Raw genomic sequence first — 19,124 nt, forward strand, 5'->3', positions numbered from 1 at the left:
CATATGCTCACATTGGCCAAGCCTGAGATTCAAGCAAACACGGAGAGGTGAAATGACAGTGGTCAGTAAAGGGGAATGCTTTAGACCACTCATGGCCCCATTAATTCCATGAACAGTGAATCAGAAATTTGCTGCTTAAATTAAAGAATTTATTTCACCCATACTCAACATGTTTCCAAATGCTACATAAAAGTTTTATTAGTTGTACAGTGTACAGTGGAGAAGTACATTATCAAGTTTCTTCCTGGTACATGTAAACAACGGTGTTAGTCACGGAAGTCTTCTTTCAACATTAGCAATATGAGTTGAGGAACTACGTTTATTAATAAGTGTGTTTTTTCTCAGTAATTTTAATTTTGCTAATGATACGTCACTAACAATTCCTTTCAAGTAGCAGGCTTTGGGAAATATTAAAGACATATATTAAGACTATGCATTTGAGGATATAGTATATAACAAACAACATGAGGCCCAAGTTGTGCCTGATATCACTCACCTGCTTATATAACTTATGCTGACCATCGCATTAAGCAGGCTTACTTGTATGTAGTACATGTACTGTGAGAACACAACCAAATGATCTGAACATTATCTCAGACTGATTTTACCTATTTACTTTAGCATAACAAAAACTGGTTTAAAGATAATGGTATAATTAATAAGCACAGTCTCTTCCTCATAAATGAAGTCATCCAAGGTCTTGATGATAATAAACAAACTTAAAGAGAAATATGATGAGAAATATAGTCTCTAGATCTAGCAAAGTAACAAACTCAGATGTAGGATCACCTAAATTAGTTTTTGTGGATCTCACTCATTATCAAAGTCATCCAAGCCCTTAATGATACAAGCACATATTCCAGGCTTGATAGGACCTCTTGAGTGTTAACAAACTCGGCCAATCAGATGCAAGATGGCTCATTAGTGTGTGTGGATCTTGCTCATTATCGACCTCACCTGAAACCATAATGCTATAAGCATATATTCTGTGAGTGATCAAAATCAGATCAGAAATATGGCCTCATGAGTGCAAAAAGGTAAACAAATCAGGTACAAGATCATCTCATTAATATCCATGACTCTTGCTTTTTACTTGAAATCATCCAGGACTCTGATGATATAAACCCATATTCCAAATCTGACTGAAATAAGGACTCCAGAGTTGTAACAAACAATTCTTGATGGATCGACTTAAACAACAGACTAAGAGTTATACAATTAGCACACCTGGTGTTATGGCCAGGTAAACTATACACATTGACATGCATGGTATTCCATTTATATCTTTCAAATTATTATCATCTCCTTCTTTATTTGTTAACGGCCATGCTCTTGCATATATTAATTGGGTCATATTTAAACTCCAATACTCCAATCCATCAGAATACATGCTAGTGAATGTGAAGATATGATGAGATTCAGATTTTGTACACTCTAACAAACATGGCAACCAGCAATGATTATTCAATAAACTGCACTATGTAGTGATCACCCATACTGACAAAATTTAGTTATGGTATAAAAAGTAAATTAGTTGTCTGTTATAATAACAGTCACAGTTTAATATTATGCCTTCAAAGATGAAACATAGCTTATACGTGTACCAGGTTTGCATTTTTTGTGCATGGAACAAAATACATTTTTACATGCTTTACATTAATTGAGCGGGGGGGGGGGGGGGGGTCCAATGTGCTTGCCCTTACTGATCACTGTCATCCTGTCATCTCACCTCTGTCTGCATGGGTTTATGTCTTGGGCTTGGCCAATGTGGATATGTATAAAAGCCTGCCAACAGCTTCCTGTGGGTTGGTGGTTCTTACCGGGGTTTTCCCAGGTTCTTCTTCCACCAGTTATACTGGCCACCATGTATAGCCTGTCTTGCAATGAGAAATGGCGTTAAATTCAGAACAACAATTTCATAATTCTGTTCTTAATAATGTGAGTGTAAGTGATTTAGATTTTTAATGTAGCTTTAACATTTTTTCAGTCATATCACTTCAATGTCTGCAGTATGGCTGTTTATAGTGATGTCTAGCACTAGAGCATCATGTCGCAGACATGTAGCATGATGTCTCACCCAGTCACATTATCCTTACACCAGGCCGACCAGTCCTAACACTAACCTCTTAATGCTGAGTGCCAAGCGAGGCAGCTGTTAGTACCATTTTTTAAGTCTTTGGTATGACTTAGCCGGGGACTGAACCCATGACCTCCCGCATCCGAGGCGGATGCTCTATCCACAAGGCCACTGCAGTGGCCTAATGTGAGAAGCATTTGACACTTGCATAATGTCTCTATATTGGTTCACAAGACTGCTAAGGTTTTCATTTTTTTAAATCCAGCTAAATTTCTTTTCGATACATGTCTTATTGTATATATGGTGTGGACCATGAAGTCTGAAAGTCTTATCATAATTGCCATATTGTGTTATGTCTTTTATAGTTGCCTTTTTTCCTGTGATCCTTTACATCAGAGGAAAACAGCTATAGTCATATTCTCTAAATAATTATTATTATTATTATTATTATTATTATTATTATTATTATACTCATTCAAATGTAATTTTCCCAACCAACTATCCTTAACCAAGAAATACTTCTGTATACAGTAAACTGTCATTAAGTTTCTGGAATTCTCATTATGATGACTGTGCATAACTATGTACTACTGTACTTGTTCATCATTACAGGTATAATATGAAAGTATGAATACTCATTCTACAAACCATGCAATACTTCAAAATTTTCAAACAATAATTAATTTTTTTGCCACAGCAGTGGTATCAATCAAATCCATCATATTACAGTTGATTTTGTGGTATTTCAAGCCAATGGGGAGAATTTACAAATGAACAATTTGAAAATAATGTTGCAAAAAAGTTCAACCTTTCCTTCTAAAGGTATCAACTTCTCATGGCAATTGTCTGGTATCTAAAATTAACCAACAATGAATGAACAAGTTCAATAACACTGATTTAACAATGTGCACCAGACTGAGTGAAAGTTTACTTTCTTTCAGCCGCAAAACAACAAGGGGTAGCAGCAGGAGGCAAAGTGAAACAGAAAATAAAATTTTACACTAAATATTGATATTTTGAACTCAACCCAGGTTTCAGCACTGTCATAAGGCCTAGCCATATTTACTCATGTAAAAAATAAACATGCAAATGATATAAGTGTCCGAAAGATTTGCTATGTACAAATAGATCAGGGTCTTCAATGTGTCCATTCTAAAATGGTTAGATGAATTGAATAGCGAAAACCCTAATCTTTGTGTGCATTATTTGACAGAAGTTCCAGGTCAGCAGTACAATGTATTCTTTTAACTGCAAAATGACATTCTCAGACTGTCACATGTTTACGTTATGTATCTACAGAACCACAATTATCAATAATCATACAATGAAGACAGGTTCATGCCAGCCCTAAATTAGGAGTTAGTTTCTTCTTACACCGAAGTAATACATGTAAAAGAAAGTACCTATTCTGTGTACCATTGTCAGAAAACCATGTGTGTGATTGTGTTACCATTTCATTGATCATTATGAATGGAAATGGTAACAAAATAAGTCCAAAATGGGTTTCCAATAATGTCTGTGTATGGGTAACAGACTTTATTTTTTCTTTTCCTAGTAGGAAGCATTATTTAGTGACTAGACTGCCAAATGTTCAAAAACAGTCTTAAATCAATCAAGAGTTGGTACAGAACTCTGGGTGATGGAACGGTCTCTAAAGGGAGTTGTCATCCTCAATCCTGAATCGGTACTGAACTCAGAAGAGATATGTTTACTTAGTAAACAATTTCTGTACACTTAATCAGCAAAAGTGACCTTTAAAAAAGTGGATATTTAAGACAGATTACTTTGTAATAGATGTAATCTATAAGCCAGGTTTCATTACAGCTAGCTACAAGTGCCTTGTACAATAAGACACAAGTACATTGACTTGATATAGAACACCAAGTAATTGTAAAATTTGTAAGTGTATTCAGTGAAATCTTTTCCATTCAAATAGTAATATAATTGTCTGAGTAAAGGTTATAATGTTTGTATCCAATTTCTTTTCCGGAGGAAATCATTACTTTGAGCAGTGAAGTACTCTCTTTCAGCCAAAGCAGGAAATATGCACTAAATCCACTGGATTCCCCAAAAGTGACAAATGGTTTCTACTTCCTTATTCAATACAGTGGCCAAATGCAACAATCTGCATCCGTCTTAAGATCAAACAGTGTCCCTGCATCAAGTATGTTAATTTTTCTCATTCTGTAACTTGTATTCAAACAAACTACACTAAAAATATTGTTACTTTCTCAGTAAAAGGAATAACAATTTAATAAGGTCAATGAAAGGAAATGATATATTTTAAACTTTCACTTAACATATCCTTGCTTTTCACTTTGTGTCCTACTTCTCTATAAGGTCATTTGTGGTTTTTCATTCTGTTTCTTTCCACAATGTCTAACAGCCATGTTAACACATTAACCCCTGGAGGTTTTTGTCATTTTCTCTTGAAATTCGAGCAGGAAACACACTTTGAAAGCTATGTCTGAAGACATCCTAATACATCAACTTGCAGGTGATCTTCCAATAACATAATGTCTAGTTGTGTTAGAAACATCGTTTTTCATTGGCTATTTGGCTTGCACATGAGCAGAAGGGTAAAAGTTGGATTTTTTTTTTGTTGCTTAACGGACCCATTATTTTCGTATAAAGACCAGTCTTTATTACAAATGCCCATCTTATCCTACTTTTTGCAAAGGTTCATTTGTCTGATTGCAGTTCATATAGGTCTGCCTTTGATCTGAGACCAAAAAGTCTAAAATCCGGACACAAAATCGGGCAAATTTTGGGTGGATAAAAAAAAATCGGGTCCAAAAAATGAGGTTTTTCCCTCTGTATTTTGTAGTGCAACTAGAAATTCCAGATTATTTGGTATCATTGTAGAGCTACATCTATCTACCTTTCCACAGTACCACCCATTTTAGTGTATCATACATGACCTTGACGGTACAGAGCTCGGCAGTAGGCTCCTACCTCCTGCCATGTAAACTCGTCACCAGGGGTTAATGTGTTAAAATGCTATTTCTATTTCTGATGATATGATGTACTGGATGACGAACATAGTTTTCATGCCATGCCAGTGTCACTTTCCTATTGCACTCTATACTAAGAATGAACACACTCTATGTTCCAATCAGTGACTCCTAATCACAGACCACTCGGAGTGTCTATCCTAACACAGTCAAAAAATAAGTATCAAGTCCTGCATTTTCATCCATCTTAAAATATTTTGGATTTACGTGCTGATTACCTGGCTGAGTTTAGAATTTGCAAATTCTCAACAAGCAAACCAAAACAAGTACAATTATATAGATATCACAACTGGAGAAGATGGTGGAATGCAGAATATTTACAATGCTCCCACACTGGGCAAAAGGTACCACGGTATGCATTAAACACATTTGCTGAAAAGGAAAAGGGTGTAGCAATCTAAGATCAAATGTCCTTAACTGAAAAAGATAACACAAAATATTCTGTGAAACATGTAGTAGGTTGCATTAAAGCTTGGAAAAATTGTGGAAGAAGCTATCAATGACTTGTAACAAATAAGCTGTGTGTAAATTGAAATAAAGGTAGCATTTCATAAAAGAAAATGCAAAGTTTGTGCAGTTTCTTCAATTATATACACCATGTGACTACCCATTGAGAAGTATCAATAATTCTCAAGATGGTCACTGTGGAGGTCATATTCTATACAAAAACTGGCACCATAATTAAAAGAAAGCACAGCCTTGTTACTGATTACACAAATTTGCCTTTATGATAAGATCATAACTAACCTTAAATTTAGTCCACTCAGAACAGCTAAGAACTGTCATAATCACTGCTGAAACTTGAACACCAGGAAATACTAACTCATCAAATGAAGGAAGCAATAACAGCACACCTCTGTTCATATGAATGTAGTTGCATCCAAAATGCTGTCAGAGTTCATAATTGTATGCATCTGTAGATTATTTTTAAAATGTGTGTATGCATAGACAGTAATTCCTTTGCCAACTTGAGCAAATTTTGAGTAGCCGACAATATACATACTGGTATGGAAGAAGATACCATAGTCACACCAGCCTGAAAATTAATCATAGTGACCTAATTTGGTATGTTTAGTAACATATTCTTCTTGAAATGCATCCACATTTTTGTGTATGTGATATTGGGTCAAAGATACTAAGGGTGAAACAAACTGATAGCTAAAAATATATAAGTTATTCAAGCGTGAAATTACATTACAGTAGCCAAGTGTCTGTATGGTTGAGTAACAGTCACTGAGATGCCTCACATGCTAAGTTTCATGAGTTTATAAAAAGTAGGTTCAAGATTTTTCGGGTGTAACAAATGGATAGCTTGCAACACAAAGGTTTTCAAAGCATTACATTTAGATCAAAATGACTGAGGCTTTATATGGCAGAATTACTTGCCTTGATATGCATCAACATTGAAATTTTTAACAGTCTGGATGAAATAGTGTCTAGAATTTAAGAAGTTAAAAAAAACAGATGATTTAAAAAAAGTTAGTCAAGTATGAATCTTTATGGTTTTGAATGACCTCAGTTAAGGTTGAGATTCTCTCATCAATTTCATCGAGATGTACATGCATCTATAAAGCAATTTTCATGAGTATAAGTTAAACAAGTCTCAAAGATATGGTATAACAAATGAACATCTGAAAATAAAGTTACTCAAGCAGGAAAACAATCAAATTGACCTAGTTCTGGTATGGATAAGTTGCTTTCTTAGTGATGTAATATTACTTTCATCAAAATATATCTATATTCCAATTTTCATGAGTGAAGTGACGATATATATGATGCAAGGAATGTACAGCTGAATATGCAATTGTCTCTCAAGCATGAAAATTGGGTCACATGAACCTAGTTTTCATAAGGATGAATTATTTTCATCTTTCCGTGAGTGTAGGTGAAATAGGGTCAAAGGTATTGAGAATGTATACTTCAAACAAGTGTGCAAATTAGGCCACCCTGACCTAGTGTGGTATGCTTGAGTTCCTTCTGTCCATATGTATTTAAATACAAATCTTCATAAGTGTTGGTGAAATAGAGACCAAGATACTGAGAGTGTAACAAACAGCTGAAGTTGTTGTTGGCTGGAATGAACAACCTAAAATACCTGTCATTCAAATATGCACATTTAAGATCAATGTTACCTAGTCTTTATATGGCTTAGTTACTTCCGGCCATATACACAGTATCTATGCACCAATTATCATGAGTGAAAGTGAATTAGGAGTCAATGATCTTGATGGTGTAATGAAAGTCACTCAAGGCAAAATGTTATAATCCCTCCAAACTTAGTTGGCAAGGATATAATAAACAGGAACTAGCCATTACAAGTGATCTAGTCATTCATAATTCAATCAAACATGGAAAGTAAATCATGATGGTTAAAGATTCATCAAAACAACCAAAACTAAATAATTATAACTACTTCTATCAACAGTTTCACCTTTAAGACTTTTGTTTTTAATACTTCTAAGCTGAAATCAACTTTGCTAGCCATGGTTCCAATAACCGTTATCTAAACCTTAGTATAACGAGCAGACATTTCTGTGCTTTGGGTCAGTGAATTTCCTATGTGATCGAGACAAGGGGTGCACAGAACTTGAATGGACTGATAAATAATTTTTCAGTGTCAGTCTGTGTTTGCACAAGTATCTTTCACTCAAATACACCTGTAATGGCTTCCCTCTGGTACATAGTCATACTTTTTGGCTGATGCTATTGGTTGGTTGGCATTACATACTAAGGGAGGCAACTGATGAAATCCTATAGATTTCGCTAGGAAAAAAGCACCTATATATCTGTTCAATCTGCCAAGGTGTAGACAGGTTTAATGGAACCTTGGCTAGCAAAGATGAGCTGAAATACAACTTAACATTTGTTAAGGCAGCTGAGTTTTGTCTGCTATTTGAAAGAAATCTGCATAGGTTTTCTATAACCGGGGTAGCATGCATAACATAAATTTTAGAATAACGTATTGGAGCAAGCCCTAAAATTGATGGATTATGCTTACATTAATGCAACTCAACCATTAGGGGTTGATTATTGTATAGCCTAACTGCCAACAAAATAGAATTTTGTGTCCCTTAAATACTATCACCTTGAACCTGCTCTTGACCGTCTGACCCAAAAAATCAAGAACACTCTTCATCAATCTTTGGGAGATGAGCCACATATGCATTCATGAATCAACCACAATATGCAAGCAATTGCAAATATATTCCACATCCCACCCAACCACACCAACAGAAAATATACATGATGCTTACTTTTTGAAGAATCCATAATTAAGAAAGAGGCCCAAGTGGGCCTGATATCACTCACCTGGCCTACCTAACTTGACATTTGACTATTTCATTAAACCGACTTAATGTAGTTCTGTAAGAACACATCTTAGGAATGCAAACTATCTCCTAAACTTCATATTATGTTGACTTGACCAGTTTTATCGCAGCCTGATAAATTTATTCTAAGTGATAATCCTGCAAGTAGCACAGGAAGTAATGAAAACCAATTCTGTGCAAATGAACACGTGGACATCAAATGATGAACAAATGGGCCATCCCATATGCCCTTCTGGCCTATAACCTGTAGTATTAAAAACTGTACTAGACAGAGCTCTAGATACACAGTGTATTTGCATATTTATGCAGATGTTTCTCTCAAAAAGCATTTGTAAAACTACTCTTATACACATAGAATGAAATATGCTAAAATGCTTGCTACTGGGCCAACTGAACCAATCAGCAATAGTTCCACTAATATCACAACCAGCAGTACCGGACCGTTTCGGCAACTGCCGATATCACGACTAGCGCTTAATGAGAAATCAGTTATTTTATTAAAGATTTAAAATAATTGAGAATTGGGGAATTCGTGATTTTTTTTTGCATGCGATGTGAATCCGTGAATCGCTGAAAAAGTTGTGAAATTCACGCCAAAATTGTGAGGGTTGGCAGTTATGGAATACCAAAACAAAACATCGTGCAAAAATATTTATTTCAACACTCACTGTAACTAGTCTACATGCCTAACTTTTGCAGATGATCATGAAGTCCACTAATTCTGCATGACAAAGTGCTTAACCTAAGCACTGTATATACATCACCCTCGTATTCTTCTTTAAAAATTTGTAAAATGGTGTTGATTTGTTCTTTTTCTGATTGGACATGTTTATACGTTTAAAAAGACCCATCTGCTCTAAGAATTTTCATCCACAAGTCAAACTGTAAAAGCTCATTTAATTACAATGAAGTGCTAGGGTTGGTACAGAAAAACAGGGACAGGTGACCAACCGGAAACATAACTTTTTGGCCTAATATAACTGACAGACTCAACTTTTTATTGCTTTATTTTTATTTAAATTTTAAGGAACCAGAGAAAGCATAATACGTAAAAATGCAAGCATAAGATGTAATCTGGTGGAAAAAAGGTGTAATGATTATGCCAAAAGCATAATGGTTGGTATGTATGGCATGGCCTCCAGAGTGGTAACAAGATCAGACAATCACATACAAGATCACATCAATTATATGCATGAATCTTGGTCATTTATTGAACTTGTTCATGATTTTGATGATAAAAGCTGATATCAAATCAGAAATATGGGCTCCAGTGTGGTAACAAACAACTGTTGACAAACAGACCCACAAGGTATGACAAACACAGAACCATACCATAAGGCTCTCACTGTCAAGTATTTTATATTTTCCAACATTATCACTCACCAAAAATATAATTAAAAATGTTTTACATGTTTTTGTACTTTGAAAGAAACAATTATGTTTTTGCATCACTACATGAAATATACCTGTAGAATAAACTACTGAATGTACTAGGTAGGTAGGTTTACTGTGAAACAAAGACTGTGATGCATACTGTACCTTGGTACTGCGAGTAGATCTGGGATCCAGATACGTCCTCAGCTTGGTCAGGTACACATCAGGTGGATCCTTTGCATGAACCCGCTCCTGCAAGATATAATTAAAACTTTAAATCAACTGTAATACCATAGGTGTCAACTTGTATGGTTTACCCATTCTCCTTTTTAGTCAGTGTACAGACGTACAACTGTTTTGTAGGCTTTTTCATTTAAAAAAAATCTAATTTAATTTTGTTTTTGTTTTGTGTGCATCCGGGACTCTTGGCATAATGTTTTTTTAGCACAAGAATTTAGTGAGACTACGGTGGCCTGAAACAACCAATCAAATCATACTCAAAACTGCACTTTTCCTTTGATAATGAAACAAGTTTCATTCATGGTTAAACTCCAGTGTGTGAAGATCTTGTCATTTATCGCTTGGAGATTAGACGCTCACTCGGATTTCTAATACTGACTAACTACCTGTGTAGCAAGTATGTTTTCTTATTTTATAAATTATTATTTTTATTGGGGCCCCGAATGGAAGAGTGGTCTAAAGCGCTCACCGTTACGGATCACTGCCATCTCACCTCTGTCTGCGTGGGTTCGAGTCGCGGGTTCGGCCTATGTGGGTATGTGAGAAAGCTTGCCAGTAGCTTCTTGTGGGTCGGTGGTTCTTGCCGGGGTTTTCTGGGTTCTTCTTCCACCATTAATACTGGCCGCCATGTACAGCATATCTTGTGCTGCAAAATGGCATTAAACCCCACAACAATAACAACAATTATTTTGTTATTAATACTTATTACTATCAAATGCATAAAGTTTGCAACAATTTTCATACTTTACATAGTGTGGCAATCATGTTGGTGTAACCGTAAATCGTCCGACTTTTCTGTGTGGAGATAAAGTCGATTTATTAAAAATTTTAACAATATACTTATTAAAAATAAATACGCTACTGATGTTAGCACCGGCATTTTATCGTGCTGTTATAGTTTTCAGTTTAGTTTGTCAGATAGATAATGCAAACAGGAAGATACATTGCCATAATGACAGTTACTGAGAGACTCGAAAATATATAACACTGCAAATTTATATCACGTTTGTGACCAAAATCGGCACACCATATAGCAAATTCATAACTTTTCAAACACCAGATACGCAATTTTAATAGAAACGATCAACAGCTTACAAGGTATAAACTTCTGGACTGCTACTTTGTAATTTTATTTATTTCTAGATTTCAATTTTTGTATAGCTCCTGGCGTAATATCTTGGGGTTTATGGGGACAACTATAAATTCGTAACATATCTGTAATCGGAAGATCTTCCTCTATCACATGTCAAATCTAAAGATCTCATCTAGTTAAAATATTCCATCCCTCAAATGGCTGAGCATAACTCAAAGAAACGCAAGTTTTAAGACACTGACCGAGGTCGTGGCAAGTTTCAGGCTGATTGGATTAAAGTCTTCCCTGGCATTGTAGATGTATCCAAGTTAGGATCATCACATGCTTTTTGTAAAATATGCAGTAAAGACATTAAAGTGGTGGTGTTGAGTATATATGATCGGGAGGAACACTTCAGGACAAAACTGCATGAAAGAAATTTTGAAATGAAGAAGGGAGCATCCACCAAAAGCTTCTTTGCTTAGCCAAAGCAGGAAGATGATAGTGTCATAATAATTTGTGTATAGCATTTGTTGTTTTAAAACTGTTGATCTTATATAATGTATGAATAAATTTTTCATGTAAGTTTTTTTTGGTCTTTGTAAGTTTTTTTTTGGTTTGGCGTCCCAAAGGATTGACACCTATGTAATTCACTTTAAAAAAACAAAACATGAACATACACATGAACCTCCTGAGCTGGAGGATACAGTATCTCTCTTAGCATCAGTAATGTTTCACATCAATTTGAAACATATTTCAAAACTTCTATCTTCTGTTTTTGAAAAACAATTATTCCACAAAATTTCAAGGTCCGACAGTGTACACTATCGATGCCTGTAAAATAGTTTTGTTTAGGTATTTGTACAAGGTGATCAATCTGATGCTTGATAGATATAATAGGACTGGAAATTGCCATTAGTCATCAAACGATTACTAAAAAAGGTAGGTATAAGGCCATTTCTTTAACAACAATCCACACTTAACACTTCAGACCTTACCAAATTCAGAGATAGAAATATTATGGCATGAGTGATGAGAAGCTTTATATAGGCAAGTTTTTTGTTTCCAGATACTGATTTGGTTACCTTGAAATCTTTCGTTATATGTCAAAAAGTTATCACCAATCATTCAACATTTTTTTCTAAAATAAAGAAAAGCATCAGTATTTACTGATCCCATCTCCAAATCAAACATAGAAGCATGGAAGAAGAAGAAAACAATATTTCACCTAAACAGCTGAATGCTTACGTTACCTGGTTAGTTGACCATAAACGATGCTTTTTAGAGTGTCTAGCTGCTAGTATAAAAGTGGAATTATGCATTTTTATTGAGGACAGTAGAGACACCATCAAATACATGTAACTTTTCTGTGAAGAAGTAATGACAATGGGGCATGTTTAAACAGAAAATGGGACCAAGATAACATTACTTCTCCATGTCCCCGATAGAAAGCAATGACATTTAAATTTACAGTACACACACAATTGTGATTTTATAATGTTCTTGAATTATGTATTGTACTGACTGTACATTACCTAATCATACTTTAACATGCTAAAATTCATTTAATTACTACTACTTCTCCCCATCTAGGTCAACTCTGGAGATCACTCACCGAAAAGTCTGTGACCTGGAAATTTGGTCAGAGGGTGCAGTCTTAAACTAAACAATGGTGTAGACACCATTGTTTTCTTATTTGTCTCACTACATCAAATCCTAAATACTGTATGATGTTATTTTAAGGCCAAAATAACAAAAACCTCTGACAGTGGAACACATTTTTGCCAAGTATGTTGACTTGACTTCCACACTGCGAGACATACTTAGACATGAGTGTGTGTGTGATTTGGATTTTTAACATAGCTTTAACAATTTTCAGTCAAGTCACTATGATGTCTGCGGTGTGGCAGTTTATAGCGACGTCTTGCACTGGGGCATCATGTCGCAGACATGTAGCATGATGTCCCACCCAGTCACATTATCCTGACACTAGGCCAACCAGTCCTAACACTAACCTCTTAATGCTCAGCGCCAAGTGAAGCAGCTGTTAGTACCATTTTTGTAAGTCTTTGGTATGACTCGGCCAAGGATCGAACCACGACCTCCCACATCCGATGTGGATGTTATAACCACCAGGCCACCGGAGCGGTTACTTAGACATGAACTGAATGAAGAAACTTTATGATGATACACTATACAGAACCACTTTTGCCAATCTGTAACTTTTTGAGGTAATATGATGTATGTAAAAAAAAAAATTGGTCATATATATTTATTATTTTACATGCTTGCCTTTATCTTTCATTGTATATACATGTACCTTCAGCAGAAATGTTACATCTTTACAAGTTAACTTACATAATTTGCTGTTTTATGCTGATATTTGAGGGCTTTATCTTTTATATTTCCAATTCTTCAATTATTTAAATGAGGCTTTACTATTAATCAGCACCATATGGCCAGTATTGTGCCGATGTGTCATTGAACCCAACCACTTTTTACCACATAACTGATATTTGTAGAACTTGTTCATTATCAAATTTGTCAGAGATTTGGAAGAAATAAACCCATATTCCAAGTTTGATTGAAACTGGATCAGAAATATGGACTCCAAAGCGGTACAAATCAATTGTTAGCTGATGAACATGATGTACAAAGACCACAGGGCCATGCCATAATCTCCCTTGACTGTAAGGCACCCACTTAAGGGTCTCTTATGACATGCAGTAGAGTGCATCAGGACAATACCATATCCAAGTGCATGCTGGGTGGGTGGGGGAGACAGATAGTTTGCAAGATGTTGCAAGTGACAGTGAATTTTCTATGTAATGTAATGGGCAGGTGAGTGGGAGAGAGACAATGTTAATTTGGTAAAGTGTTATACTGTGGTTAAAAGCATGTAGTGTTTGCAATGTATAAGTACAAACATCGCAATTATTTTTTTAAAAATTGGCATTGGCTGTAAAGTTACCAAGAATCACGTTTTTCAACCAAATGGTAATTATTTTATTTTCTCCACTCATAATCTTGCTAAGTTTATTCCATCTCTGGGTAGCCTTGACTGCTTCATATTTACCTGGACAGTAAATTTCCTTTAAAAATTATTGGCACAGTAACTCAGATTCCACCAGATACATGAATCAAAGTTTATATATGAGCTTGTATTAATTCTGCATAGTCATGTAGCCTTTGATGTGACAATGGCTATTGTAATTAAAGAAGGACTAAATTGTTTATTCAAAGATATCAAACTCAATGAAATATCGCCTGTCAACAAATGAGTAGTGCCCTTCTACACACGATACTACCATATATACTCTCTTATGAGTCCAACTGCAACCTGCATAGCCAAAGATCTGCCATGGCATAATGTGCTGGCAGATCTGGGTCAATGCATTTTGTTAGGAGTAATAGCAGAACAAACAACATAAGACACTGATTTACATGCAGATTATGCTACAACAAATCAGGATCTTTGATTCGACTTATAAGTGAATATATATGGTAACATTATCAATGTAGATAAATCACTATAATTGCCTCCCTCTCTCACCCACAATTAACACTATCAACATAAAACACAACAATCACATGCACAAAAAGATTATTGCTTCATCTCTCCTCTCTCTCTCGCTCACCTTCACACATAATAAAAGTGAGTTGTTTCATGATTTTATTGTGATTAAATTCAAGAGGTTAATGTTGCTGTAGGTGAATGGGTTTCACCTAACAATCTACTGTCAAATCTGTCCGCAATGCACCAAGGTTTCTTAGTTATTAGATGTATTACTCATTCATGATTTATCATTTGTTACTCACTAATGTTTGAAATTCACCGTGTGAGTAAGAGACAATAAATCTGTACCATCCCAACTCCCCCATTATTAATATGCACAGCTCTGCTGTTAGACTCTAAGTCAAATATATCTTTTTACTACAAAGAATATTTGTATATACAATGAATAATTTATTGAAGTTTGAATTTGTTTTCTTATTTCATGTACAAAAAGAAAATACTACAGACTCAGCCAATCTAATAACAGATAGAAAATTTCATATGCATGAATCTCATATTTGAGCTTATCTGAGATCTTGATGATATAAACTTGTGTTCTAAGTTTGATCAAGATCAGATCAGAAACATGACTTCCCAAGTGATAACATGAAAATGAGTTATAGCATGAACTCCACTGACCTTATACAGTTATATAGTGCAAACATATGCAAGTAAAAAGATACCATTTCCTCATATCTTATATGGTACAAACATGTACAAGTAAAAAGTTTAAATATGACTAAGAAAACTAGTGTGAGTGGTTATTTTTGTACTGCTGGCCTACAGTCAAGTCACATTTAGGGCAATTTTGATAATGATATAGTACTGAGTATAGCTACCAAGTGTTTTCCTTCCAGCCTTGTTTATATGGTGAGGTTTATTTCTGGCTACAGGCAATACATGTAGATAAAGAGGTCAAGATATCAGAAATACAATGGATTGTTTATGTGCTTCATGTACATGTGTTGACCTCTTTCATTTTGTCTACATAGATGAATCTATTCATTTAAAGCCATAGAGGTGAAGAACTGAGGGTAAAAAATCACTTGGTGTCAGTCTGAGTATAAAGCAAACTTTGGTATGAAACTGGGAGGTCAAATTAAAAATTGGGGGGTCTCTTAAGCATAAATGAGGGTAAACGGAAACAATGAAAGCCCTCACTTCAAACTGTTCATTTTCACACAAAACTTCAAGAACAAAATGTGATACTGAACACTCCTTAATAAGTAACCTTGTTTACCACATCTTTCCTCTGTAAATGAGTTGGAAAAGTCAATGTTAAAAGTGCTTTAACTAGATATGCAATTTTCATGGAAAAATTTTGATTGGATCTTTCATCATTAGACTTGAATCTTTTGCTTTGTAGCTTCAAACTTCAGGAGGCACCTTTAAGACAACATATTACAACCCTTACCACTGTTGTTTATCATCAATTAGAACCCCACCTAGGAATGTATATATACAACCACCTGCTACTCTACTGTACAGTGACTGTAGATTCATCTGTTCTATGGCTGCTTGGGAAACCAGTGGACTGACAGAATGAGACAAATTGGTGCATCTATCATTATGAAGTTTTCAAAAAACATTTTTAAAACCCTGAAAAAAAAATGTTTCCAGCCCTCCTAGACCACCATCAATAACATTTCTACAGGTACAACATAAGCACAGACTTTAACAAAATACTTGTATCATAACAAGAGTTCCTCAAAGGAACTGATGCTCTAAAGGGCAAGAACAATCATTTAAAAATGTATTCCTTCTTTCCACTGTTAAATGATGAGAACTGAACTTATCTGAGATACCCATGATAAATCAATTTGGATAATAAAATAGATTCTCAAAATTATTATTAATAATAATAATAATATGTACAATATTAATATTAATAAAATTTTATTACAGGTGGTTTAAATTGATGTTTAAAGTCTATTCCTTGGTATACTCAATCTTCCTAAGTAAGGTAATAAATGGAGATATTTCAGAGTACTTCACATTTACATGAAATTATAAATTGTTAATAGCAAGTTCAAGACCCCAAACTTTGCCACAGTAAGATACATGGGTAATACAAAATGTACAAATATCCAAGGGACCACTGACTGCCCCCCACCCAAAGATTTGCTTTTGTCTGAAGTAACATCTTTACAAGATAAATGCAGTACAAAATATTACTTATGACCTTTGACCTTGCACCCAACCCAAAAAAATTCAACACATTTTCACGACTAAGACTGAAAAATTACTTGAAACTCTGTGTATGTGTGTATGTTTTTGATTTTTCAGTCATATCACTACGATGTCTGCAGTGTGGCAGTTTATAGCATGTGTGTATGATTTCAATTTTTCTTTTATGTAGCCAGACATATAGCACGATGTCTCATCCAGTCACATTATCCTGACACCAGGCTGACCAGTCCTAACACTAACCTCTTAATACTGAGCGACTAGCAAGGCAGCTATTTATAAGTCTTTCATTTGACTTGACCGCGACCTCCCGCATTGGAGACGGACGCTCTAACCACTAAGCCGCCGTAGCAGATCAGAATTATGTTTTCTGTCAAGTTTATTCAGATACTACTCATTGCTTTTTGGAAAGGAGTTTTCATTCCGGGTTTTGGGAAGAAGGTTTGTGGTGAGTAGCAGTGGCCATATTTAACAGTAGATTGCATAATTTGTCCAGGACTGTACATGTATGTGCAATTTTATAATATTTGCAGTTTATACATCCAAAGGTCCCTTTTTTTCAGAAACTAGTAGGTAGTGTTTGATATTCAGCTAAGAATGGGGTTTGCCATAACAGCGTAAAGCAAATATAAACAGCCTATAAAAAGTCCTTCATTGAACCTGTACAACCCACCATGAAAATGACAAAATGAGAAGAAAGATACTCCATTGTAAACAATTGATGTTTTTCCTGACTGTCACATATAACTGACTCACAAACACACATATACATACATACACACAATATCATTATAATTGGCCGATACTGATCTATTTTGATGACTTCTTGATTTTCTGCCAATCACAGAGTAAAACACAAGTAAATACATGAGATTTTATCAGAAACTACTGACATTTCAGCTTTAACATTTGACTGGACCGGCAAATATATGATGTCTGCCCATTTCAACACAGAAAATAGAAAAGTATTTTTTAAACCAACCCCCACCCCACGATTTTATTTAATTTACATGGTTTCACTGTTGTTGCACAGGATTAACCATCAGTCTGATGGACCAACATTTGATGGTCCTGTGACAAATACAACAGCAACAGACTGATGGTCATTTTGAAGACTCCTTGCTTGTATCTTTAATCAGTACATTACTTTGTGACATAAAAAGGTGCGGCTCCTGTTATTCCTGTATATTTAGCTGATGGGAACTTGAGAGTCAAGTGCACAGTTGAATTTGTTTGCCTTCCTGACCTGCTGATAAGATGGAATAAACGGAAGTAAGAAATAACGACTCACTTCCTCAAAATTATTTACAACAGTGATATACTAATAAGAAACCTATAAATGGTATAGATAAACACATTTCTACAATCACTGAATTGCAAAGCATTAACATAAATTTATGTACATGTAATAATAACAGATATGGTATACTGTAAATTAATTTATTTTTATTTACAATGAGCACTGGTGGTCCTAACTTGGTCATGAACCTGTGGTATTTTCAAAGGGGGAGAGGGAAGGCATAAGAGTACAGATGACCCCACTTCAAAAATCTGAATGGACACTGTTCCTTAATTAGCATAACTGTTTTGTTTCAAATGCAATATTATGGATGTAAGGTTTGCATCTGTATAATAAATAAAACCAAAAGTCTCTGAAAGGTACTGATGGTCTGCTTGGTAAAGAGAATTTCCAGGAATTCAAGATTTCTTACTTTTAATTGTCAAGTGTTGAAACAATCTCATGATATTCATCAGCAGTAAGGTTTTTAAAATTAATTTGCTGTGGTACACATGTTCTATTTTAAATTGGCACCATTTTCATTTAGGACAAAGTAGACATCATTAGAAGTGTTCAGGTGAAAATGACGTCAGGGGAGTAGTGATTACAAGAGTTTAAGACAGTCATCATGGTAGCCCCTTTATGTATAACTGACACCATTTCATTTAGGACTTGGTGATCATGATCATCTGTTGGAGGGAAGGGGTAGGACCAACTTGATGCAGAAAAATGTATTTTGGTTAAAACTCCATGTTAATATGACTTTCTACTAACGACAACACAATTTTCAGGATGGCTGCCAAAACAGCTATATTTGATGTCAGATTGGTACCATTTTTATTCAGCACTAACTACTAGATAAAAATAGTCTTGACATGGCTTTCAATTTAGAAGAAATAGTAATAACAAGATGTTCAAGATAGCTCCCTTGGTGGCCATAATGGAAGTCAAATCAACACCTTTTTCATTCAGTCTCATCTAGACACCTAATGTGAA

General features: G+C 35.1%; 1 protein-coding gene across 1 annotated transcript in view; it reads right to left on the minus strand.

Annotated features, from left to right (window-relative positions):
* Positions 1-19,124, minus strand: part of LOC149779477 (formin-like protein) — a 130,152-nt gene that overhangs the window by 99,863 nt on the left and 11,165 nt on the right. Inside the window, exon 3 of the mRNA XM_089940167.1 lies at positions 9,960-10,046. Within this exon, the coding sequence (XP_089796293.1) occupies positions 9,960-10,046 (87 nt within the window). The remainder of the gene's footprint in view (positions 1-9,959; positions 10,047-19,124) is intronic.

Source organism: Sinohyriopsis cumingii, chromosome 17 (assembly GCF_028554795.1).
Source record: "Sinohyriopsis cumingii isolate HCF-2022 chromosome 17, ASM2855479v2, whole genome shotgun sequence".
Lineage (NCBI taxonomy): Eukaryota > Metazoa > Mollusca > Bivalvia > Unionida > Unionidae > Sinohyriopsis > Sinohyriopsis cumingii.